The sequence below is a fragment of the Ctenopharyngodon idella genome, chromosome 3 (assembly GCF_019924925.1).
Source record: "Ctenopharyngodon idella isolate HZGC_01 chromosome 3, HZGC01, whole genome shotgun sequence".
NCBI lineage: Eukaryota > Metazoa > Chordata > Actinopteri > Cypriniformes > Xenocyprididae > Ctenopharyngodon > Ctenopharyngodon idella.
Window position 1 is genome coordinate 29,586,538 of NC_067222.1, and position 26,495 is coordinate 29,613,032.

A 26,495-nucleotide genomic window follows, 5' to 3' on the forward strand; every position below is an offset into this window, starting at 1 on the left:
ATGGAAGGTAGAGGGCAACAAAGGAGATATCTTCAGAAATGTATTCTACACCTCTAAAGTGAATAACATCTATAGCTATGTTAATGATTAAATCTTGAGTAAATAGAAAGCACACATAACACTCTGTGTACAAAATGAAGTCAGTTTATTACGAAATAATGGCTTTGTAACAATTTTTTTATGAAGACACTACTGGCATGGTCACTGTGAGCATCTGAAAGGAAGACAGGAAAAGACTGTGAGATACTGCAAATCTGCACCAGCATAAATATAATAAGCAGTAATTGTGTAGCGCTCAAAAAAAACAACAAATGGAAGGAAGCAAGGCAAACCACACTATTCTGGCAGAACTTACCTGCGTTTTTGTGTTGTACTGGGCAACACTGTTTTCTTGGTCAATAAGCAGGGGAAAGAAAATATCCAAGTGGAAAAGAGCAGGCCTAGCAATCAGCACTAGTCTGTCTTCTCCCAAGTCCAGAACAAGAGAGCGAGCAGATATCTAGTGAGGAAGACAGTGAATCATACAACATTTACTTCAGGGTTTCTGCAGGTTTCATCAAATCTAATTTAATGCTTTTTAATGCCTTTTTAATGCCAATTTTTAAATTTTTAATGCCATATATACATATGACCTCTATCGACTTTTAACTAATATATATATTATTCGTTAAAAGTCAATAGATGATGTCATATGGCAATTATAATATTCATTATGTCATTAATGCATTTGCATTCTGCCAAGTGTCAACCCTTTAGATTTGTTTGTTTCTCTGCTGCTACTCTTTGTGCTCACATAATGTATTTTAATGCAGCCAAAATCCCAATAAAACTATTTAATCTATTTATTTTTCTTTTTGTTGTCAGACAATGTGAAATAGTGACTGAAACGTGGCCCATTAAGACTACATGCAGGGCTCGACATTAAGCCTCGTCATGTGCTTGTCCTACGGAGAAGTAAATCGGAAAAAAATGGGATTTTTGTGTGGTGTAAATATAAATTTACTCTGAAACAATATTCTTTCATTCAGAATATTCTTTCAGAATATTGCAGCTTTGAAATATATGATTTTACCTTTATAAAGGGCATCCCCCCACCCCCCCCCAATCTAATTAAATGTATGATTCATCTTTCATTTTAAATTCTTAAATTTAATCAATTTAATTAGAATAACAATAGTAACACTATAGGGCTGTTACCAATCAAATTAAATAATTTACAATAATAAAAAAAATACAACTGCATTAAATAATGCTATGAGATTGTTTTAAATATTTTTTTAAAAATACAAGAAATGTTGGGGTGAAAATGATAGTAAACCGCCAGTAGGTGGCGGCAAGTGACCGTCTTAATAAGTGAGTCATTCATTCAAATGATTCGTTCAAACGGCTGATTCATTCAAGAATGACGCAGCCGTTTATGAATCGGCAGGGGCGCCGTTAGGGGGGTTGCAGAGTATGCCAGGCATATGGGCCCAGGACGCTAGAGGGCCCCAAATCACGATTTTGGATTTGTGTGTGTGTGTGTGTGTGTGTGTGTGTGTATGTGTGTGTGATTTTTATCTTACATACACGAACACGTTAACTAATAATATTGTAGTAAAATACAATTTAAATCTGTGAATTATAGAATGTAAGAAGTGAATGTGAGTCAGTGGCGTAGCCAGAATTTTAAGTAAACTTTATAAAGATGCTGCGGTAGCCGCGATCAAAATGAGTAGACGACCTTTGAAACTAAGCTTTAAATAAACATCGTATCTGTTATATTGTTATGCCAGTAGGTGGCGACCAGTGACTGTTAAAATGTATTTCATTCATTAATTTCATTTTTTTTTTTTTTTTTTTTTTTTTTTTTACATGATGAATTCTTTAAATTAATAATAATAAAAATTTATTAGACTAATCTGTAACAGTTTAGACATTTATAAATTAATTTTGAACATTAAATAAAACATTTTGTCAGAACCTCAAGTAAATTAGCCCTACATATTATTTTGTTTGATTGTGTAATTTGCTTTTTGAATCGTGGAAAAACTGTGAACTCTATTCTAAAAAATACAGATTATCCAGAGTCATAAATTCCCCGAGCCATTTTGATTACTCTCATGCTGATATAGTCCTATTTGATGATCAGTAGTGGTTCGCTAAATATAATAATTCAATAAGCATCTATTTAGACTACAATAAGCACTTAACTTTAAAAAAAATATATATATTAAATAGGTAATACAAATATCTAGAGAGCTGGCTGACTAAAGTAGGCTACGTTTGAAAATGATATAATTTGTACATGGAGTTATTATATAAAACGATACTTAATTTACAATTTTTTAACAGTCAGTTATGTACGTTTGATGGTTGATAGCTTCTAGCAACATTAAATCCAGGAGAGAAGACAATTCTAGAGAAAAAGCATGTTTGATTTACATGGAACAAAGTTTGAGCGCGCACAGCCGCACGCGCAATATCTGAGCGAGAGCAAATAACGCCACGGAAACTGCCTCAAATGAACTATAGCGACTAGAAGAAAGCTGTGTGCGCTGCAGTCAGAGGTTCTTGATTCTCTAACGACTTTTTATTGGTTAAACTGAATGGAGAGTATCTGAGCCCGAGCACCCACCGGATTTCACTGCATTGAGATGCGCGTCCTGGAAACTTGAAGCCTCGAGTGCCGCTTCACATTGCCACTCACCGCATAATAATGAACTCCCACGCGCAAAGATAATAACAGCAGAGTATGGATGAAGACGTTAAAAGGAAGTTCCCCTTACGAAATGGGCCCTTACAAATAGGCTAAACGAAATATTGGAGATGATTGTTGGACGCGGATGTGTCGAAAGACCTTAAAGAAATCTATAGTGCAAGCGGTCTTCTGTGTGGGTGCAAAACAGAATTTGGTTGTGTTGGCTGGGGAAGTCTCTATATTCTATGGGCTCTATTGTAGCCACCAGGCAGATATGTATCGCGTTTATTTCATTTTTCCTTTTTATTCAAAATATTGAATATATAGGCCTAACTTGTTAACTATATCATGAATTATATGATATATTCTGATTGTCAAATATGTGGAAGTGAGTGTTTTGTGTCGTTTAAACACCCTAGGCCTATTTATCAAAATAAAATTGATAAATGAAAGTGGAGACAATACCTCAAAAGAGGCACATTATTATCACTTTTCCAACCTTTATTATTCTTAAAAGTAATGTAAATTATGTTTGCAACAATAGCTGTGTAGGTTTATTGGCCTCGATGAGCGTATCCCAGACGGAATTAAATAATTCGTAAATATTTGTAAACATCCGTGGCTTGAACAGCTGGAAAATTGACTAATGCAGTTCTGTGGATGTTTTGCCCAGGCAGGGTTGTTATAGTTAACTAACAAAAACTAAAACTATTAAAAACATTTGTGCTAATTGAAATAAACCTGAAATATAGGAAAATATACATATTAGTGGAAAAACAAACTAAACGAAAATTAGAAATGTTGCCTTGTCAATATTATTTCGGGGTTTTTTTCCCCTGACGTTTCCCTGACGTTCAACCGACGAGATCATTATCATTTCATTAATTGATTATTAAATTCGAATTAAACGAAATTAGAATGGATAAGTGTCTGTGACCCATTAATAAAATCCCAACGCTGGTTTCTGTTTATATATATTTTTCATAAATAAAATAGCCTATGTAGTGGTGCCCTCGTGGGATTAAAATGCATTAATTTTAATGTCTATTTAAATGTCTGAAACCTCAAATAAACACTGTGTATTTGAGAATAGTTGTGATATATGAAAAGCACTAAGCGCGTCTGTCTCTTACAGCTCCAGCCAAGGTGAAAGCACGTTTGAATTATGATGTTCTGAACGTTCTAATCACACCGGTGTGATCGCGTTTCGGTGGTGGAGGGAGATGTTAGGCCTACTTGAAATAATGTAAATGTTAACTAATAAATTATTTCAATTTCTAATTAAACGCCAAAAGAAGAAGAAGAAGAAAACATTCATCTGGAAGAAGGGGGCCCAAATTATGTCCTGCATACACCCCTTAAAACTCTTAATTGGTCACTGAATCATTCAAATCGCTGAATCACTCAAAAACACGGTAAAGAAAACACGGTTGAGTGTTGTATCAAAGTTATTTATTTTATGAAGACTATATTCAAAATAAACCGGTAGTATTATTTTTCTTCAAAACTATCTAAAATTTTTAATGCCTGTAGGAATTAAATTTACTGACTTTTAATGCCTTTTAAGGCCTTAATTTTCGCAAAATCCATTTAATAGCTTTTAATGCTTTTTAATGCCCCGCGGAAACCCTGTACTTTTTGTTAACGTGATTAAATGTAATCCAAAACCAGGCCGCCATTACTCACCACTCCAGGAAGCAGGATCTCAGCTATCAGATACTCTGCATTTCCACTTGGGGACTCCACTAATAAAGTGAATTCTGGACTGGAATTAATAAAGCACAATAAAGGCATAACTTATTAAGTTTTAGGTGAAGTTGCCTGACAATAACAATTTATCATACTGAGCATAACAATTGGCAGAGAAACTAAAGTCTTTGTACTCATCTCTGGTTTGTCCAACAAAACACATTCGAAAGGGTCAAACCAAACAATTTAAAAACTGATTAGATGCACAAATGCATTCAAACAACTCTATATTAACTTACCATTTGATTGATGAAGGCAAGGAGTGAGGTTCCCTGTCCACAAAGAACAAAGTGATTAGAGCAATTCTAGTTACAGCTTTAGTTGTGTGAACAACAGATGGGAAGAGCAGAGAAGAGCAAAGAGCAGCAGTTGTGTATGTTAACAGAATGGACCACACATACTGACACACACAGACAGACAAAGTGTCCCTGATAACTTAGGACCAGGTCCAGAATCTGCAGGCTTTTTGGCACTGATTTTGAAACAAAATTGGCAGCATTCAGTGGAATGAATTTCATTATGGTAAATGTATTAAAAAGTGAGCATTAAACTTATTGGTAGCTGAAAGCATAACCATTAGATAAAATATTTATCATACAACCAAACAAGGGCCTGGTTATCTATAATTTATCAACAGGTAGATTCTAAATATATCACTTATGCGTTCATACCGTTATTCAGATTGCTACTATAGAAAATGATGAATAACCCATAAAGTAAAATATAGGAAATCCCACCCCTCCTTCAGGCACACCTTGTTGATGCCAAGTATGAGCAACTATCCATTGTGTTTAAGTGCTGTATCACCAGACATGTTAGAACATTGGCAGAAAGATTTATGTATGGTTGGCAAAGTAAGTTACAACTGATAAATTTGCTTTTGAATTTAATAAATGAATACATTTAAATAAATAAATGAGAAATGGCACTTTTTTGTTTGAGTATTTTTAATACACGAGGTTGTTGTAAATAAAAAAAATAAAAAATTGCTGGGGGGTTTTTTTGTGATAAGTTATGGAGGTTTTGTATTATTTCTCAATTTTTTTTCAAAGCAGTGAACCAACATCATATATATGTTTTCACTGGCTGAAGCTGATAACATTATCTAGAAAACAGTGTACACAAAATGTACTACATGTACAATTAGTACTTAAAACATGTACTTAAAATTCACTTTGAAATTTAAATCATGAACTGTTTACTGTCCACTGACAAAGCTGACTTCAACTGGTTCTCTCTCATCAAGACAACATCAGCAAAGATCAACTGGAGCCACAACAAATTGCATCAGGACAGTTTTATTCAAATGGGCGAGACATGCAAGTATCAAACTTAGTCTCATTATTTATAAATTAAGTATCCCTACTTCTTTTAAAGTGGGGGTGTGTTAGAATTAAAGGGTTAGTTCACCCAAAAATGAAAATTCTGTTTTGAAATTGGCCCATATAGATATTGTTGAAAAGTCGTTATTTTGTTTTTTTGGCGCACAAAAAGTATTTGTGACGCTTTATAATATTAAGATAGAACCACTGAACTCACATGAACTGTTTTAAATATGTTTTTAGTACCTTTATGGACCTTGAGAGTTTCAATGGCTTTGCTCTCAATGCAGGCCTCACTGAGCCATCGGATTTCATCAACAATATCTTAATTTGTGTTCTTAAGATGAATGAAGGTCTTACAGGTGTGGAACGACACGAGGGTGAGTAATAAATAACAATTTTTCATTTCTGGGTGAACTAACCCTTTAAGAAACTGATGGTTTGCTCAAGGCTGTTAATCTTCTGCATTTCAAAGAATGCTATAACTTCTTGCTTTCCTGTATTATGCTTCAGCTCTCTTTCCATTGCTAAGCTGTATGCCTGTATATGGGTGTATGTTAGAATAATTTGAGTGTCTTGTTTGTATCACATTCAAGGTTGTTTGCTGTTTTGCTCATAACTGGAGTCCCTACTCATGCAGATTTTGACTACATGCTCTGAGTAGTACTATACAGTAAGAAAGTTAATTCCCATACCCCAGAAATGAACATTTCTTAGAAAGTGATCCAAATATTTATAATTAAAAGTTATAAAAAAATTCATATTTCTTTTGAGCTAATTTACTACACAATCTATCACTTCTTTTATGCACAAATTATAAAGCCAGAAAAAGTTCAATGAGACATCTTGCTAGCTACCAACAGCTAAATGCAATGATACTTACAATGTACCAATATGATATGTTGCTGCTTAGTGTTATCAAAAACACTGATACTCATTTTTCTCTATATCAATACACAAATACCAGCTGCACTTTTGCGCACCCTTCTCACCAACAGCGAGTTCAAAGGCATGTTCTACATCTGTATAATGCCTAACACAGTTGTTTTTATGTCACAGCGCTGCTTTATGTACAGGGGTAACTGCTGTATTTCTTCTTTTCCATAAGAGCCATCCACTTTCAAAGAGTGAATTTGCATTTCCATTCAGCCCATCTACCACTTTTTTTTGTTTAGACCAGTTATATGTAAAATACATAATCATTTATAATTCTGAATGTGAGGTTTATCATTTTATAAAACAAATTTGTTTTTTGTCAAAACTTCTAATGTTTGAACTGTAAAGTTATTGAAATCATTTAAATCATTCTACAGTTTTAAGTTAACATAGACACTGGTGTTCTATTCTAATATTTGAATTTTCTGAAACAATTTAACAGCTGATTCCTAAGGAGCCCCAGACATGACATGCAGACAAAAATATTTTATAATTAATTATAATTAATTTATCCCACATGTTAAGAATTTGTTCACTCATTTCAGTTAAATTGTGGCCACGAATTAAGAATTTTGTTCCCATTACTTATTTATCCGTTCTTTCATTTTAGTAAGTCATGGCCACGCTGAACTAATTTGTTTCTGCATTTTGATTGAACTAATACGAGGGAGCGAATTATTACAACGTGGCCATGATTTAGTAAAACGAAGGAACAAATTATTATATCGTGTGCATGATTTACTTAAAACAAGGGAACAAATTAGTAAAACGTGCTGACGTATTAGTAAGTTGTGGGAACAAATTGTTAATTCATGGCCACAATATACATACTTTTTTCCTGCATGTCATATGCGGGGCTCAATAGATTCCAATAATTTTTTTAGAAAAATTTAAAGAGTAGACCTAGTAATGAACATTAGTTGTATTATTAGAGTCGATCTCACACTCCTTCTTACAACCCGCTTCAGCACCACCCTCAATCCACCAAAGAGATGAAGAACTCACTTTGAGTCAATTTCCTGGATAATTGGCTTGCTCTTGGTACGAATGTTTTGTTCTGCAACAGAGCCCATGAACTTCCTGTTCTTCAAAATCTTAATATCTTAAAAAAAAAAAAAAAAGGATAGGATAGAATCAGTAACATGGCATAGAAAAGGCATGTTCTTAAGTAGACACATGCAGGGAAATGAATATCAGATGTTCTATATTTAGGCTGACCTCTGCTTAACTCAAGGTTGTATTTGTTTTCCAGTCCCTCCAAAGAAACTGCAATAAGAAATTGCTGGAACAGGATATCTTTCTGTTGGGTCAAGCATAAACAGTGATGATAATTGTGGAGAGAGAGCAGAGCAGGATGGCGCTGGCTCTGATACGAACACATTTGAATTTGCCTGTCCTGTCCGGATGCACATAACTCTAGTTCATTCATATTCAATGCAGTCATCGCCCCGCTACAATAAACTCACGTCGCATGCACACATATACAGTACATTAAAGCATAATTACCAAGTGGTTATTATATGATGTGTGATTCCGGGTGTGGAGGAGACAGAGATTAAATGTGATTGTTAGTATCAAGAGCTATTTATAATGCTCTGTCACATCTCTGCAATAATAACTACCCCTCACTGTATATAACTAAAACACCATCTTTTGCACCATAGTGCATTTTTATTTTTCCATCTTGGACAATAACACGTCCAATGAGTGGGCTGGCAAAACCCACTTCCTTACACAATAAATGCATATTCCTGAGGTACTTTCGATGTATACGTTCACATACAAGACACATACCTGACATTTCTGGAAGAACTCATCATTGATCACGACATCATACACAGTACAGCCTTGTGAGCCTGGCAAACATAAAAATATTCAGAATGCATATCAAAAATTAAGGTGGTTGTTTTGCCATTCACAGTTAACAGGGTTCCCACTCTTTCATGAACACCAGATTCAAGGACTTTCAAGGACTTTTTTAAAGCACCGTTTATTTTATATCAAGCACCTATCAAATTCACATCCCAGCATATGGAGCGTCATGAAAGACCTCTTACAGTACTTAGTATTTTAATCCTCCTATTGCATTTGCATCCATTTTAACTCGGAAGAGGTACAGAATCATTTGTACATTAATTTTGGAAATATATTAAAACTGTTTGCAGCTTTCTTATCCCTAATGTTAACAATTATTCCATACTAGTTTTGGTTTTCATTTTTTATGAATCATTACTTGAGTAAAAACATAATATAGAGAGAATATTATAAAAATACATTTTGCAATTGAGTGAAAAAAAAAAAAAAAGATTATATGGATTGTAATTGTGGCTTATTAAAGTCAGAATATATACAATATATTATAGATATAAGCATGAAATTCTGAGAAAAAGTCAGAATTGAGAGATATAAATGGGCACTTCTGAGAAAAAAAAAAATCAGAATTGCAATTTATATATCACAATTCCGATTTTATAAGACACAATTGTGGCTTTATAATCACGCAATTCTGACTTTTTAATTCACAATTGTGAATTTAAGGTAGAGTGGGGGAAAACGCCCCCTTTGGGGAAAACTAACTCTACATAGTATGCATAATATTCTTATTAATAAGTAGGGGTGAGCGACATGGCAAAAATATCACAATTCATGATTTGATCACAAATCTTTTTCATGTTGGTTTTGCTATTTTGCCAGTGACTGAGCAGTATTGTCAAACTAATTTCCCTATATATTAAAAAAGTTAAGGTAAAAGAAAAAAGAATGGCAGACTTTCAGATAAAGTGGATGAAGATAAATGCAGCCATATCACCCTGTAGCCCAAGACTGGTTGTCCACTGAAGCTGAGCAGGGCTGAGCCTGGTTAGTACCTGGATGGGAGACCTCCTGGGAAAACTAGGTTGCTGCTGGAAGAGGTGTTAGTGAGGCCAGCAGGGGGTGCTCACCCTATGGTCTGTGTGGGTCCTAACACCCCAGTATAGTGATGGGGACACTATGCTGTTAAAAAGCACCATCTTTCCGTATGTAAAGCGCTTTGAGTACCCAGAAAAGGGCTATATAAATGTAAGGAATTATTATTATTATAATTAAAAATACTAATTTATGAGTTCCATAGTAGGGAAGAAAATACTATGGATGTCAGTGGGTACCAGCAAATGTTTGGTTACCCACGTTCTTCAAAATATGTTCTTTTGTGTTCAGCACAAGACAGAAATTAATACCGGTTTGGAATAACTTTAGAGTAAGTAAATAAAGACAGAATTTTCATTTTTGGTTGAACTATCCCTTTAAGGACAAGTCGCAGCATTTGTTGTCCGTCCCTTTAAGGCTCTTGCGCGCATCTAATTTATTGACACACATTCGATTTTCTCTCAACTGTTTACTTTTACTTTACACTTAACCGATGGTTTAAACCTTGTGTGTATTGACAGTATTAGCAGAATAAGATGCGAATGATAACTTTGTCCAGCAAATGCAGCGTTTGACAGGCTTTTAGAGTGTGCGCTTTTTGACAGGCTTTTTAGAGTTTATTTTAAAATTTAATTCAAGCACTTTCAAGGAATAATATTTGTTTTCAAGTACTTTCCAGGCCTTGAATTCATGTGTCTGAAATCCAAGTACTTTCAAGGCGCGTGGGAATGACGCCTTATTTCCTCCCGTTTTGGTGTCAAACAATGGATTTTAGATTGGATTAGGGTAAACAATAATAAAAGGAGAATGGAGCAAATTTGGAAATGTGATTGTATCTCTCACTGTTGTCCACTTCTGTGTGTGGCTCGCCAAGACTCATGGGCACTCTGTAACTTGTCGGGTCCTCTGACTCCAGTAGTTTCACAAGTGCTTCCTGGGACAGATGAGGAGGGGGTGGTACCGCTTGTGATTGACAAATATTCAGAAAGACCTTCTGTTTGTCTGACACTGAGGAGGTCTTCACGCACATGCCTGGCATAGAGAGAAAATTCAGATGAATTTGGATGGGTTTGATGACAAAATAAATACAAACACCACCAATAAGCACTCTAAATATACTGGTCCTCACCAGTCCTGAGAAGATGTTTTGAAATATCAGACTAACCTGGCTGTGGACGGATGACTTTGGAAGGGGGACTGTCATTTTGCATTTTTCCCATGGTCTGTAATGTTGGACAAAACAAATAATATTTTTGTCTTAGACTTGTTCTCTAATTTAGTTACCACATGATATGAAATTTAATTTACAATTTCATGATAAACATCTGCATTTGTGCATTTGGTACTGCAGATCCCTTTATCCAAAGGGACATCCATGTTTTTCCGTATATGAACATAAAAAAAATCATCTGGTACTGGGCAGGTCTTAAAATTTGGAAAATAAAACCTCAGATGAACAACAACACATGACATATTACACAGTGTCATTATTTATTTAACAAAAACTAGGTAAAAATGGAAAATTTATGTGTGGCAAACTAAAACTAAACTAAAAGCAGACGTTTTGGTAGTCTGCTGGTCTGGAGTCTTCATGTATGTGTTAACACAATGCCAAGGAGGAAAAACATCAGCAATGATCTTAGAGAAGCAATTGTTGCTGCCATCAATCAGAGAAAAGTTAAACGGCCAATTTGCTCAGAGTCCATTATTCTAGGAAGATTATTCACAAGTGGAAGACATTCAAGACAGTTGCCAATCTTCCCATGAGTGGACGTCCCAGCAAATTTACCCCAAAATCAGACCGTGTAATGCTCAGAGAAACTTTAGACAACCCAAGAACTACACCTCAGACTCTACAGGCCTCAGTTAACATGTTAAATGATAAAGTTCATTACAGTACTATTAGAAAAAGACGGGACAAGTATGGCATGTTTGGAAGGGTTGCCAGGAGAAAGCCTCTTCTCTCTAAAAAAACATGGCAGCATGGCTTAGGTTTGCAAAGTTGCATCTGAACAAACCACAAGACTTCTGGAACAAAGTCCTTTGGACAGACAAGACCGAAGTGGAGATGTTTGGCCATAATGCACAGTGCCACGTTTGGTGAAAACTAAACACAACATACCAGAGCAAACACCTCATACCAAAAGTCAAGCATGCTGGTGGAGGGGTGAGTCACAGGAGCCACATGCCCTGGGCATCTCACAGTCATTGAGTCGGCCATGAACTCCTCTGTATACCAAAGTATTCTAGAGTCAAATGTGAGAAAATCTGTCCGACGGCTAAGGCCTGGCCAAAACTGGGTCATGCAACTGGACAATGATCTGAAGATCACCAGCAAATCTACTACAGAATGGCTGAAAAAGAAAAGAATAAAGGTGTTGCCATGGCCCAGACAAGTCCAGACCTCATCCCGACTGTGGCGAGAGCTGTGCATAGACAAATCTCACAAATCTCAATAAACTGGAGCAACGTTGTAAAGAAGAGTGAGCCAAAATTCCTCCAGAATAATGTGACAGACTGATAAAGTCATACAGAAAATGATTACTTACTTAAATGATTACTAAGTTATTGCTGCTAAAAGTGGATCTATAAGCAATTGAATTATAGGGTGTCCTTAGTTTGTCACACATGGCTTTTCCATCTTGGCTTTCTATTTGTTAAATAAATAATGATACGGTTTAATATGTCATGACATGTGTTGTTGTTCATCTGAGGTTTTATTTTCCAAATTTTAGGACCTGCCAAGAGCCAGATGATTTTTTTATTATTGTCTTGATACAGAAAACCATGGAATTCAATAGGGCATCTAACTTTTTCACATGACTGTATATATATGTACCCTACCAGTCAAAAGTTTTTGAACGGTAAGATTTTTTTAATGTTTTTAAAAGAAGTCTCTTCTGTTCACCAAGGCTTCATTTATTTGATCCAAAATACAGCAAAAACAATAATATTGTGCAAGATTTTTACAATTTAAAATAATTGTTTTTTATTTGAATATATTTTAAAATGCAGTTTATTCCTGTGATGTAAAAGCTGAATCTTCAGCATCATTACTCCAGTCTTCAGTGTCACATGATCCTTCAGAAATTATTCTAATATGCCGATTTGCTGCTCATTTTTTATTATTATCAATGTTGAAAACAGTTGTGTACAACTTTTTTCAGGATTATTTGATGAATAGAAAGTTCAAAAGAACAGCATTTATCTGAAATATAAAGCTTTTGCAACATTATAAATGTCTATACTGTCACTTTTGATCAATTTAATGCATCCTTCCTGAATAAAAGTATTAATTTCTTTAATTTCTTCCCAAAAAACAATGGTATTGATAATGTTACATATATACATACACACAAATATACAGTCAATTCACGAACATAGATAAAAAAATCAGGTGTACCTATAGTACAAACAGATCTCTCTATATATATATAATCTGGATGACAATGCAAAAGTAGAATATTCTAATAAAAAATGGTTAATCAGACAAATGAAAGTGCATAACTTTTCTTTCTGACTTAAAGAGATAGTTCACCCCAAAATTAAACATTTAATTTTTACAATCTGGAACTCACACAGATGCTGTATTGTATGATAAAGAGTAAATAAATAAATAGTGCGTAAGGCCTGCCCAACTGTCCCAATGACGGTTTCCAATAGAACTAGTGAAGGTTTCCTGTGGGTTCGGTCTTTTCAGTGTGCAAAGTTTTTTATTCCAATTAAATTGTTATCTGACTCCATTTTGTTATGACCTTGAATTTAGGTTGGAATGCCAATTGGTTATTGGTCATTTATATGATAATTTATCTAGACACTTGATTATTCTATTTAACTCTTTACTTTATACTCTATTCAGTCATTTGGATATCAATGCAATGTCACTCAGGGTCTTGTGCTGGCTGTTTTACGCATTTCCCACGATCACAAATTCACCAGTCTTGGTCACTGGTGTCACGATTCCTGTCAGTTCCTGGACTACACTTCCCATAATCCTCCCTGCCTGTCACATGCACACTCCACACCAATCATCATTTGCCACATACACCTGTAGCCTATTATCTGGACTATTTAAGACTCACTCACACACCACCTCTTGGCGAAGTCTTGTTAACTGTTGTTGCATTTCTGAGCGTTTATTATCCTGTCTGCCTGTCTGTTCCCGTTCCTGCCTGTTACCCGTTATCGACCCGTTGCTGCCTGCCTTTGATCCTTGCCTGGTATTCTGTTCTGTGAGTGATATCTGCCCGTCCTGACCATTGCCTATATCCTGACTACGATTCTGCCTGTCCCTTGCTGTTCCTGTTTGTTCCCGTTTGACCCTGCCTGTACGACCACGCTCACTTTTAATAAAGCTTTGCATATGGATCCCTGCCTGGACAGAGGCAGAGGCAGTTGACTATACTATACTATAAAAGAATTTTGTTTAGTCCCCATAGATCTGTATACTCTTGAATTAAAGCAACATTATCTCTTGTCTGAGGTCATGACCACTACTACAGATATAAGCCGACCAACATGACATTCTGTGATAGTAGCTTTGGTTTGGTCATGCCATGGTTTTCCCATGTACACTTAGCTAGAGTAATATTACAATAAATAGAGGTATTTTAGATTAGTCAAGCAACATTCTGTTATCCTTACTGGAAATTCCCTTTATTAGCCTTTACAGTCTAAGTAAGCTTGAAGCAGTGCCAAGTGTTAGCCGGAACTCTAAATCTCAGTTGGCGTGAGATTTGAGATGGCGTGAGATCAAATATAACACAGAGTGTATGGAAGACACTCAGCATTATGGGATGATCTGCATACAGAAAAGCCCTGAATCTTTCGCAACCTTTCCTTGAGTACTTAGACCAAGTTAAATATTATCCAAATGGAGGAGCTAACAATGGGAATTTGCATTAATGATTGTAGACGTGGGAGTTCACACCCCACTGAGGAACAGAATGGAGACCCTGGGAAAAGGGCACAACTCCAACAGTAGACAAAATTCCCTTTATTAGCCGTTACAGTCTAAGTAAAACCAGTGCTAACTGACCCTTCGTAAAGACCCGCCCCCTCAGTTACTGTTGTTTTTTCTGACAAGCCATGGTGCCACAAATCATGTTCTCAAATTGAAAAATACATTGTGGAGCAAAGAGGACACTGACAACACGCCAACAGACAAGACAGAGCAGGTTACTTTTGGTATGAAACAAAGCCTCAGGTCTCTCAGCTTTCAAATTTTGTCTTTTTTTTTTAAGAAATTCAAACAACAAATACTGTTTTGTGGCTCTTTAATGTGTCGTGACAGATCGCTGTAGCGTCTCAGTTCAAGCGGCACATGAACCATCACTTCCTACTAGTAATAAACATGAAATAACATTAGAAAGTATGTTGTTTCAACCCGCAGAAAGACATCAATACACACTATTTTTTAAGTTCAAGTCCACCAACTGTCTGGTTTGTTCGTCAGACAAAATGCCTGTTTCAGCATCATGATTGGTCAGATCGCCTGTCAATCAAACTCCTGGCGAAAGGTGAATTACTTAATCAGTTTAAAGATGATCAATACAAAACATCAAATGCTCAGAAATAAGAGTAAATGATGCATACCTGACATCTGGAAAACACGTAATACTGAATGTCTGGAAACCTTAGCAAAATAGCTTAAAAAGAATGTCAGACACAAAGATTTACTTCAAATACTGTAAATCTACACCGCTCAAAAAAAATAAAAAATAAAATAAAATAAAATAAGGGTACACTTAAATCACACATCTCAATGAATAAAATATACAATTTGAAAATCTTTATTCATATACATTCTGTAATTTGTTAATAACAAAATTGTGACAACAGTCAATGGAAACCAAAATCATCAACACACTGAGGACTGGGTTCAAAAATCACACCAAAAATCAATGTAAAAGTTGCAAGCTGATCCAACTTGCATTAAGTTCATCACAGCAACTCATAATGTAAGTCTGTAGTGTGAGGGCTGCACAACGAATCAAATTTCTAATCGTGATTACAATTACAGATGTCACAATTATGTAATCATTCAAAAGTGCAATTACAAAAAACAAAACAACAACAAAAAATGTCCACTTACAGAACATTATTTTGTGTGTTTAAGATGTGTTTTTTCTTTCTACAGGTTATTGTTTTAATTTTAGTTTTGGTATAACATTATAATACCATATATTTTTACTTTTTTTTTTATTTAAAAAAGAAACCAAACCAATGACATTTGAGGCTTAATGCTATAGAAAAGTAAAGGTTTTTTCAGCTTGCTTATTTTCATATACAACTATGGCATGCAGTTTCTTAAAACAATTATATAAAGCTATTTAAAACATAATTCAGTGTAAACTGTGATAATTAATAATTACAATTTCAAGGGAATAATCAACAATTTTTTTGTCATAACCGTAGAGCCCTAGTAGTGAGTATGGCCCCCACTCAGGACAACATCTGGGCATGCTCCTCCTGATTAGATGATGGATGGTGTCCTGGGAAATCTACTCCCATACCTGGATCAGACCTTTGGATGCTCCAATACATAATGTCCAAGAGGTTTTCAATTGGATTCAGGTCTGTGGAACATGAGGGCCAGTCAATGGCATCAATGCCTCTGTCATTGAAAAACTGAGACCGGGCACTTTTATTTGCACCAAAGCAGGTGAAACTGATTCACAATTACTTATGCTTCCTAATTGGACAGATTGATATCCCTGAAGTTTAATTGACTGTGTTTCATTTTTAAGTTTAATTATACTGTGATGATTGAGTGTTCCCTTAATTTTTTTGAGCAGTCTATTCCAGAAACACATTTGATTGTTTTGTTCTTGAATCTATCCTTCAATAGCCACTTTTCCACTGTCGGGCCAGTAGCCCCACAGCACTTCCCTAAAACCCGCCCTTAACATGCCTTCACAGAACAACGTCACACGACCTCACCATTTTATCACCTGACTGAACACTAGCTAGATCACAAAATGAGCATGACAGAAGTGAACGTTTGTCTTTACTTAAAGACCTAAGATTCCAACATCAATATTTGACAATGTTTTACAATAAAAAACATTACAGTAATAGTAATTTATTAATTTGTGTCAAGAGTTCACATCAATCATGCTGAATCAAACTGGTTTTTACCATTTCACATAAAAAGAGAACACATACCTATTCAGTTGCACCTGCTGCTCCCATTTATTTACGATCACAAGAATGCACAAAAGGCTTACACATTCAGATAAACATCATATGTTTGTGTCACATTTCTGAGCATTTCTATTAATTTTTCTTGAAATTATGCGATGATTGCAATCTGAGGAGGTTTGAGCAATCTGTCTCTCTATACTGTTATCCTTTCAGCCAGAGCAACAGAGGGAGCTCATGAGAGGAAAAAAAGGAGTTATGAGTTAAACGAGTTAACCGGAGTGTGTGACAGATATACGGATGCTTTAGTCCGGTATCAACAAAGGCACAGGGAAGAGACTAATAAAACATTAAACCAAATAAATACACGATTATAATCATATATGAGTCGTCTACGTTCCTCAAGCAGTTTCTGGTATTTTCCATAAACGTGTGTATTTATTATCGCAATGATTAGCATAAGTAGACTTTAGCATCACATATAAGTATATTTCTGCCTCATACGGTGATCAGAATCCCCATCAGATCACAAGGAAGTTATTTTAAATACTCACTGGTGTCTGAAAGTGAGCTTTTAGCTGAAAATTGTTTAAAATGTCTTAAAAGTTGAAGTTAGCTGGTAGCCTGATATGATAACATGGGAAATAAGCAGCGGTGTTGACCGTCTACTGACTCAGGTAAACTCCACCATTGTTCATGACCACTCCTCAAGCCCCAGTTGGCCCACTTTGGCACGCTCGCCTTTGGCCCGACAGTGGAAATGCAGCTAATGTCTCCATCACAGTCTCCTCTACATTGACACAGAGGTGTGCACATTAAGATGGCTTTTTTTGTACTGCAGCCACAACTTAGGAGTGGACTAGCTTACCTGACTAGCTTGACCACAATGGTCTCCAATCGCTTGGGTCCATCCAACCCCAGACTGAGATGGCATATTTGGTGCCACCTTAAATGCTTGTCCCCAACAGTGTCCTCCTTGGTACACTGCTCTTTTGAGGTGCTGCACCACTGCATCTTTAGATGAGGGGATTTGATCCATTCCTCTTCCTTTCTTTGTGAACAACGCAAGACGAGCTTGATCGATGTTGAGTTGGCTGCTGGTGTGATCATAGAGGAGAATTGTGAAGTGGTTCATAATGGAAATCACCTCCTCTGAAATGCTTTTTGGAGCCTTTGACAGGGCATTGAAGGCCTCTGTTGTCATGTCATCTGCAGTCCAGGTATCCCCTGCTGTCTTCTTGCCCCTGGTTGCAAGTGTAGATGCTGTGTGAAGTGAAGGCATAGAACACAGGAAGGGCCTTGGATTTGTCAGGACACAGAGACTTGGCAGTCTCATGGGCAGGTATGTATTCTTGCCAGTTCCAAATGCCACCCACATCTCCTCACAGGGTGAACAGGGTGATCTTTTAAATCCTTTTCTTGCAGAATCTGCCACATGGAATAGTATTCTTGTATCTGCCTCTTCATGGATGCAAGAGGCATTCTGATTTGATTCTTGTGCAGGCCAGTGTGCCATAACAGAAACTGAGGACTTCCTTGGGTAACCCTTTATTTTACAGTGTCATTGTTACGTATGTTACATCTAGTTACTCCAGTAATAACTATAAATTATGCATAATTACATGCAACTAACCCTAAACCAAACCAAACCCCAATCATAACCCTAAAGTAAGTACATATAGTTACTTAATATTACTCAGTAATTAAATGTATAATTGCAGTGTAACAAAGACACCTTAAAATAAAGTGAAACTCTTTCTTGCCATCTCATGGTACACCAGTTGTCAATGGTGACAAGCAGATTAGCAGATAGTCTTGATTCAGTGTACTGGTTGTAGGCCCATGTCATCAGGATGTGGAGACTACTGGCAGTTACAAATCCAAGGCCCTTCCTGTGTTCCATGCCTTCACTGGCTGTGACACAGTATCTGCATTTGCAACCAGGAGCAAGAAGATAGCTGGGATATCTGGAATCCAGATGACATGACAACAGAGGCCAAATCCCCCAACTAAGGATGTACTGGTGGCCACAGACTGGGGTTGGTTGGACCCAAGCATTTGGAGACCATTGTGATCAACTCTTCTACAGCCAAGCCAGATCTTCCTTTGAACTCTTAAGCTGTGGCTGCAAGAAAGGATGCCGGTCGGCACTGCAAATGTAAAAAGCTTCCTTAAAGTGAACAGCTCTGTGTCAATGTGGAAGAGACTGTGAAGAAGACTGAAGAATAGGTTCAACAACAACAACAACAACAACAAAACATTCAAACAAACGTGTTTCTGAAATAGATCTTTGTGTCTGACATTCTTTTTAAGCTATTTTGCTAAGGTTATGTTGAATATTCTACTCTTTACAGTCACTGTATTGTCAGGGTTAATGAACAAAAGGATTAAGCTTTTGAAACTCTACACAACATGCATGCAACAGACATGATGTGTGACCCTGGACCACAAAACCAGTCATAAGTCGCATGGGTATATTTGTAGCAATAGCCAACAATACATTGTATGGGTCAAAATGATCGATTTTTCTTTTATGCCAAAAGTCATTAGGATATTAAGTAAAAATCATGTTCCCAGAAGATATTTTGTAAGTTTCCTACTGCAAATATATCAAAAATTTATTTCTGTGAGTGGATATGCGTTGCTAATGTAGGAACCCTGGATGAACCAGACAACTGAATCATTCAGATGATTCATTCAAAACATAACTCCATACAAGTCTTATCAACACACATTCGCGTCTCCGGTCTGTCTATCGACACCCTCTCTGCTAAGTACTAAGTGCATGCTTCCTGGCTAAGAAAGGGGGTCAAACTTAAGCAATTTGTGTGACCAAATGGGTGAAAAGACAACACAAATTAATCCCCAGATCAAAAGAGACAGAGAGACAAAGCCACCTTTGAAACAAGACGATACCTGAATGGCCAGAACTCTTCAAAGAGGTTGAACCAAACACCTATGTTAAATAGTCAGATCACTAAGACAAATTGAGTGTAATTCAAAAGAACAAAGAAGAAGAATATGGCTTAAGACAAAGAACAGACGATGAAGGGCAGACAAGCAGCTCATTCAAGCCATCCAACTTTTACTCACATTTCTTTTCTTTTACTTTAACTTTCCTTTCTTTTTACGTCGAGAGTCTCGTGTTCTAAGTTAAGTTTTGCCGCAAAGTTAAACCAACGACTCTTTTGCCGCCTCAACTCCAAACTTCAGCCACGAGAGACTCCATTTGTACATCAATCCGGACCCAAAAGGACCTGCAACAAACCAACTTAACTCATGAAATCCCTTTACTCCAAGCCAAGGATGCCGTCAAGGGAATCCGCATTTAAAGACACACGACAAGCAAGTACCTCCAGATTTTAAAGCTGAACTGGTGCATTAAATGATTCATGGGTCACAGGTCTTAGGAAATGCATATTTTGCTAGAAATCATGCTCATCATTTCATCCTCTCTTAAAACTCTTTCCTTCTCACTTCCTTTCTTTCTGCAACGTGTATGAATGTTTGTGTGTGTTTGTGTTAGATATTAGATTGGAAGTGTCTTGTGTTATGTGCTTACAATTTAATGTCTTAAACTGTCGATTTAATTGTTACTGTGCTACTAAACAGTGTTTTCACGATAGTTGAATATTCATATCCGCTACAAGAGTTTATTACGGCCCGAGCAAATGAACGCTGGACGATTCAGTTGCTCGGTCGTAAACTAAGTGACTCTTTTAAAATTCCCTATAAATTAGTTAATAATTTCATTTGAGCTGATTTGTCTTACACTAAGGACTTCATTTGGACAACTTTATAGGTGATTTTCTCTTTATTTTGATTTTTTTGCACCCTCAGATTCCAGATTTTCAAATAGTTGTATCTCAGCCAAATATTGTCCTATCCTAACAAACCATACATCAATGGAAAACTTATTTATTCAGCTTTCAGCTGAATTTTTCAAAAATTGACTGGTTTTGTGGTCCAGGGTCACATATTATAAAGTCTTGTCTAGATTCTCAAATACTGTGATTTCCTCCTCACGTCACTGAATTCACCATTAACTATTCACCTGAACAGTTTATGATGTTTTATATGGTATCATTGTAATCCATCAAAACATAGGGGTAGACATCAGCATTTCTGTGTTATCATGTTTGATTCAGAAGATATGATACAAAATACATTATTTGGTTATGGCAGAAAGTAAAATGGTCGCCATGGCAACCACAAGGCTTTTTTGTGATGGCTCCATTTCTGAAAATGCTCAGGGTCCCAAACTGTACAAGTGTACCAAATTTCATGCTTTTATGAAAAAGTGAACATTTCACCTCAAATTTTGCACATAGCACCTAAGCTAATACAGAAAAGCCCTGAACCAGTCGCACTGAGACATTTCAAACGATAACAAACATGACTGAGTGTTAATTCACTTGCACTGGAATAAAACATATTTTCATATAATCATTCTGAGTGAACTGAGTGCAGGGAAGAATGGGTGAAGGGACTAAAGTAGAGGAGAAGACACAAATATAAAGGAAGGACAGGAGGGAAGGAAGCTTTCCCACATCTGTGTGTGTTTGTATTGTCTGTATCTCAGGATATCAAAGCATCTGAGGTTCTTTCAGCCTTTCATAGTGTACAAGTCATATGGACTAGTGTCCAGACCCTTTTCACAGACTGTGATGACGCGTTTCCACAGTTGATGACGCGTTTCCACAGTTATCACCATCGCAAATCAAGACATTTCTGTCATTAATTACATGTCATGTCATTCCACATTCGTAAGACCTTTGTTCATCTTCAGAACACAAATTAAGATATTTTTGATGAAATCCAAGAGGTATATGACTCGTCCATAGACAACAATATAATCATGACTTTTAAGGTCCAGAAAGGTACTAAAGACATCGTTAAAACAGTCAACGTGACTGCAGTGGTTCAACCTTATTTTTATGAAGCGGCGAGAATACTTTTTGTGCGCAAAAACAAAACAAAAATAACGACTTTATTCAACGACCTCTTCTCTTCCCTTCCCTGTCATTATCCTTACACAGTTTCCGCAGTAAGCACAGTGAAGGCTTCCGTGTTTACGTCCAAATGCCGGCTCAGTATAGAGAATGAGTTGTTATGTCACAATGTTTTCACTCCGTACTGCATTTCGGTAAGGCTTCACCATTTTAGAAGGACAGGGTTGTCGAGTGTAGACAAAACTCAGACAGGCAGTCACATGCTCAGATACCCTTTTACCACGATTCTGTTGCGGCTTCCCGGCCTATGTCTATTCTTGAACCGTTCCGCCCATCCCCACTGCAGAAAATGGGGTTCCATGCCAAAAAGATCGCTTTCACTCCAGCCCTACAACTTGCTGGCCTCGAACGGAGCCACTCAGGACATTCTGCGTGGATCACGGTTATATCCGCATCAGATAATCCGCCGGGTTGTGCCGGCCAAGTAATACAAAATAACATTCCAAGGAGTTGTGGGTCGCGGGTGGATGAGAGATAAATCATTAATGTGTTGATTTTAATAAAGACACAGAACTCTCAGTTGGTAAAACGCAAGGAATGTGCAAGGACCACTTTCTAGTGGTCATTATATAAAACCCAAAGGAAAACACAAAATCCCCCCATGAGATATCGCTTAAAAACTTAACAGCTTTAACTAAAAATATACACAAGCATAACAGAAATTGTTCTGATAAGAGTGTTTCCAACAAAGATGTAATGAAACAGTGAAAATTTTAGTTTGAAGGGAGTAAAACCTGTTTATAGGCTATTAAGGAAATGTAATTTTGCCAAAGAAGAATTTTTATTTTAGATATTTATTTAAAAGCAGCCTACTTAAATGTCATATGTTATTATATCATCATGCTTAACACTGAGAATTTTTATTCATTAATTTAATAATTATTTTGTGATGATCAGGTGCATATATCTAAATCAGAGAATATCATAGGTTTGGGAAGTTGACGGGTGGATGATTTATTTTTAACAGCGGATTTGGGTGATGTTAGAGCTGATCCGCACATCTCTAGCGCACAAGCCCTATAGAGTCCCCTTTAAAGTTCAGGTACAAGACATTTTCTTTGTACAGTGTGCACACTGAACATGGGTTGGAGATCTCAAAGTGCACCAGATTAATGAATTTATCTTTAAAATGTAAAAAAATTTCTTCTGGAGTAGCATGCCCCGGAAATGGAGAAGGAGGAAGCGAAAGGAAAGGGGCTCTATCGGGAGAGACTAAATAACACTGCCAAGCACTGTTATTTAGAGAAACTGCTTGACATCAACAGCATCGAGCCATACGACCTGTCAGCTACAGAATGGACGAAAGACCCAGAAGCACTACCACCGCTCACATGCCCTGAATGACATCAATAAGTTTGTGGGTACGATGAAGCCTTGCCAAAGCCCTGTGGATATTTTGCCTACATCTCTGTTAGTAAAATCCGTTACATCTATTGGCCCGTGTTTGGTCTCAATTATAAATCTCTCTCTTAGACTGGGCCAGGTTCCTAGATGTTTTAAACATGCTGTTGCAATTAGGGCTGGGCAATATGGCAAAAAAATAAAATCTCGATTTTTCAGAACGATTGACCGATTCACGATTTCAATTTATTTTATTTTTTTTTTTAACTGTTTAACTAGTCACCTTAACTTAACTACAATATGATTTAAGTAACATTCTCTTTATTAACAATCTGTTTAAAAAAAAGTTCCACTTCAAGTGCACCACACATGAAGTGATCAACATGGTGTAAATGTAAAACAATTTGTTAAATATCTTTGCAGAAATATGCCTGAAATATGAAGACAAATGTTGTACAAATTTATCTTAAACACATCCTACTCAGAAATAATATAAAATAAGAAAATGCTAAATATTTCTTAGCCAAAAATAGCAATAAATAACACCAGTAATAGGCTATTAACAGCAAATGCGTTGTAAATACAGAAAACAACAGCAGCGTTCAGCCTGTCACCATCATGCAAACATGAAATATCAAACAGGTTTACAGGTTTTGCATTCCATTGCGCTATTTGTCCTATTGTTTTTATGTTTGGCGGACATGTTTAGGTGTTGCACTTGTCTCGCGTCTTTTGCAGCGTCTCACCCATGAAACGGCATTCTAAAAACACGGCGGTCAAGTTAAAAAAAACAGCTCAACTCGCGTTTAATAACTTTGCACTTTTTCCTCATTCCACTGCCTGCCTCTCATTTTTATAATGCAATAACGGATTTCTGAATGAACAGCCGCTTAAGAATAGCTAGTGATGTGTTCTCCGTTCATAGAGCGTCACATGAGAGCGGTTAATCAGGCGCGCCGGTGCCATCGTGAGGTCGGATCATTTCCTTCTCCTAATACGGTTTTCATTGCTGTATTGTCAACATGTCTAATTGAACGCTTGCTAACATTTTTATTCAAAATCGCGATTTCTCGATTCAAAAAATAATAAAATCGAGGCAAAACATAAATTAGAATTAATCGAAAAAATTGGAAAATTGGCAATCTTGATGTAAATCTCAGTCTGAATAAATTTCAGTCTGGCCTTCGTAAAAAGCCATTCAACTGAAACTGCCCTCATTTCAAATGACATTCTGATGTCTGCTGATGCAGGTGAATGTTTTGTGCTGGTCTTGCTAGATCTCAGCGCAGCGTTTGACACTGTTGATCACTGCACTCTGATTGGTAGACTGAACTCTCTGGTGGGCATCTCTGGACTGGTTTTCTTCTTATCTTTCTGACATTTTTTTCCCGTATCCATAGGATCTTTCATGTCAAATTCTGTTTCTTTGTCCTGTGGTGTGCCACAAGGTTCTGTGCTCGGCCCCATGCTTTTTAATCTGTATACACTTCCTCTTGGCAAGATTATTAGCAGTTTCAAAATAATATCTTATCATTTTTATGCAATTATATATGTCTTTTAGTCCTGATAGACTAGACAAACTGTCTCTTTTGCAGGAATGTTTAGTCTCCATTAACAAATGGAGACTAAACATTTGATTATTGCAACTTGATTATTGCCCCAGACAACATTACCCCTAAAATTAGGCAGATCATTGGTGTCTATCATCCTCTGACTGCAGTGACATAAGAAACTTGGGTGTTATTTTTAACAGATAAATGTGTTTTAACAGTCCGTAGTTCGTTCCTGTTTTTTCCATCTCAGGAACATTGCTAAGATTAGATCTATGCTTTTGAAAAAAGAAATGGAGATGCTTGTTCATGCTTCTATTTCTTCACGGTTGGACTATTGTAATGCTTTGTACATGTGTTTGAACAAATCTTCTAAGGATTGATTACAAATTGTACAGAATGCAGCTGCTAGGCTTTTGACTAGGTCCAGCAGGAGGTCGCATATTACTCCTGTGCTTAAGGCCCTTCATTGGCTTCCTATTAATTTTAGAGTGTATTTTAAAATTTTAGTTATTACTTACAGGGCCTTGCATGGTCAAGCACCCTCTCATATACAGGATCTATTGCATGCACATACCCCTGGTCAGTCCCTGAGGTCTTCAGGCCAAGACCTATTCCCAGAGCACGTCTTAAGACAAGAGGTGATCGTGCCTTCTGTGTAGTAGCTCCAAGGCTCTCTAACTCTCTTCCTTTAACGTTAAGAACTATGGGTTCTGTGGAGTCTTTTAAAAAACATCTAAAGACAAATCTTTTTGGACAAGCTTTTAATTAACAATATGGTTTGCCTGTTATTAAATTTGTATTGATGGTATTTGTAGAGTATATTAATGCATATTTATTTTATTTGTTGATGTTATTTTTATTGTAAAGCACTTTGTGACCCCTCCTTGTCTGTGAAAGGTGCTACACAATGCACAATGACTTAAAGCATCTGAACTCTTGCATTGTGTAGGCACCGCACCAATACCATATAAACCAGGTAATTGAAAGTAAGTAAAGTTTATTTATGTAGCACCTTTCACAGACAAGGAGGGGTCACAAAGTGCTTTACCAGGTAATTGACGATGTCAGGGTATGTGAGCGGTGGTAGTGCTTCTGGGTCTTTCGTCCATTCTGTAGCTGGCAGGTCATACGGCTCGATGCTGTTGATGTCAAACAGTTTTTTTTTTAAATAACGGTGCTTGGTGGTGTTATTTAGTCTCTCCAAACAGAGCCACTTTCCTTTTGCTTCCTTCTTTTTCATTTCTTTCCAAGAAACTGCACCGTACCACAAAAATGCAAACAAATAACAAGCTGCTCTCTCTCTCTCGCTGTCGCTATTTCTCTCGGTCTCACTGTCGAAGTAACCATGGCAATGGATAGCGTATCCTTCTAATATGGCAATGCCTTACCGAAATGCAACGCGAGTGAAAATGACGTGACGTCACCTTCTCATTCTCTATTGGCCAAAGCTGTACACGTGAGCAGCACAACGCGTGTGTGATGCTGACGCAGGAGCCGGCCAATAATTAGTCGCCGTTCTGACGTAGAACCTGGAAGCGTTGGATGTAAACAGCGTATGAGAATGACACAGAAGAGAAGATATTGTTGAATAAAGTCGTTATTTTTGTTTTGTTTTTGCACACAAAAAGTATTCTCGTCGCTTCATTAAGGTTGAACCACTGCAGTCACGTTGACTGTTTTAACGATGTCTTTAGTACCTTTCTGGACCTTGAAAGTAGTGGTTATATTTCTGTCTATGGATGAGTCATATACCTCTTGGATTTCATCAAAAATATATTTTTGTGTTATGAATATTAACAAAGGTTTTTCGGGTGTGGAACGACATGAGGGTGAGTAACTAATGACAGAATTT

General features: G+C 36.8%; 1 protein-coding gene across 2 annotated transcripts in view; it reads right to left on the reverse strand.

Moving 5' to 3' along the window:
- Nucleotides 1-126: 126 nt before the first annotated feature.
- The window catches only part of pih1d1 (PIH1 domain containing 1), a 28,303-nt gene continuing 1,934 nt past the window's right edge, over nt 127-26,495 (reverse strand). For both annotated transcript variants that reach the window (XM_051887903.1, XM_051887904.1), the window contains exons 3-11: nt 10,760-10,817; nt 10,438-10,626; nt 8,482-8,543; nt 7,906-7,987; nt 7,693-7,789; nt 4,669-4,701; nt 4,367-4,445; nt 356-499; nt 127-214 (exon numbers count right to left, since the gene is read on the reverse strand). In XM_051887903.1, the coding sequence (XP_051743863.1) occupies nt 179-214; nt 356-499; nt 4,367-4,445; nt 4,669-4,701; nt 7,693-7,789; nt 7,906-7,987; nt 8,482-8,543; nt 10,438-10,626; nt 10,760-10,817 (780 nt within the window). In that variant the 3' untranslated portion in view covers nt 127-178. The remainder of the gene's footprint in view (nt 215-355; nt 500-4,366; nt 4,446-4,668; nt 4,702-7,692; nt 7,790-7,905; nt 7,988-8,481; nt 8,544-10,437; nt 10,627-10,759; nt 10,818-26,495) is intronic.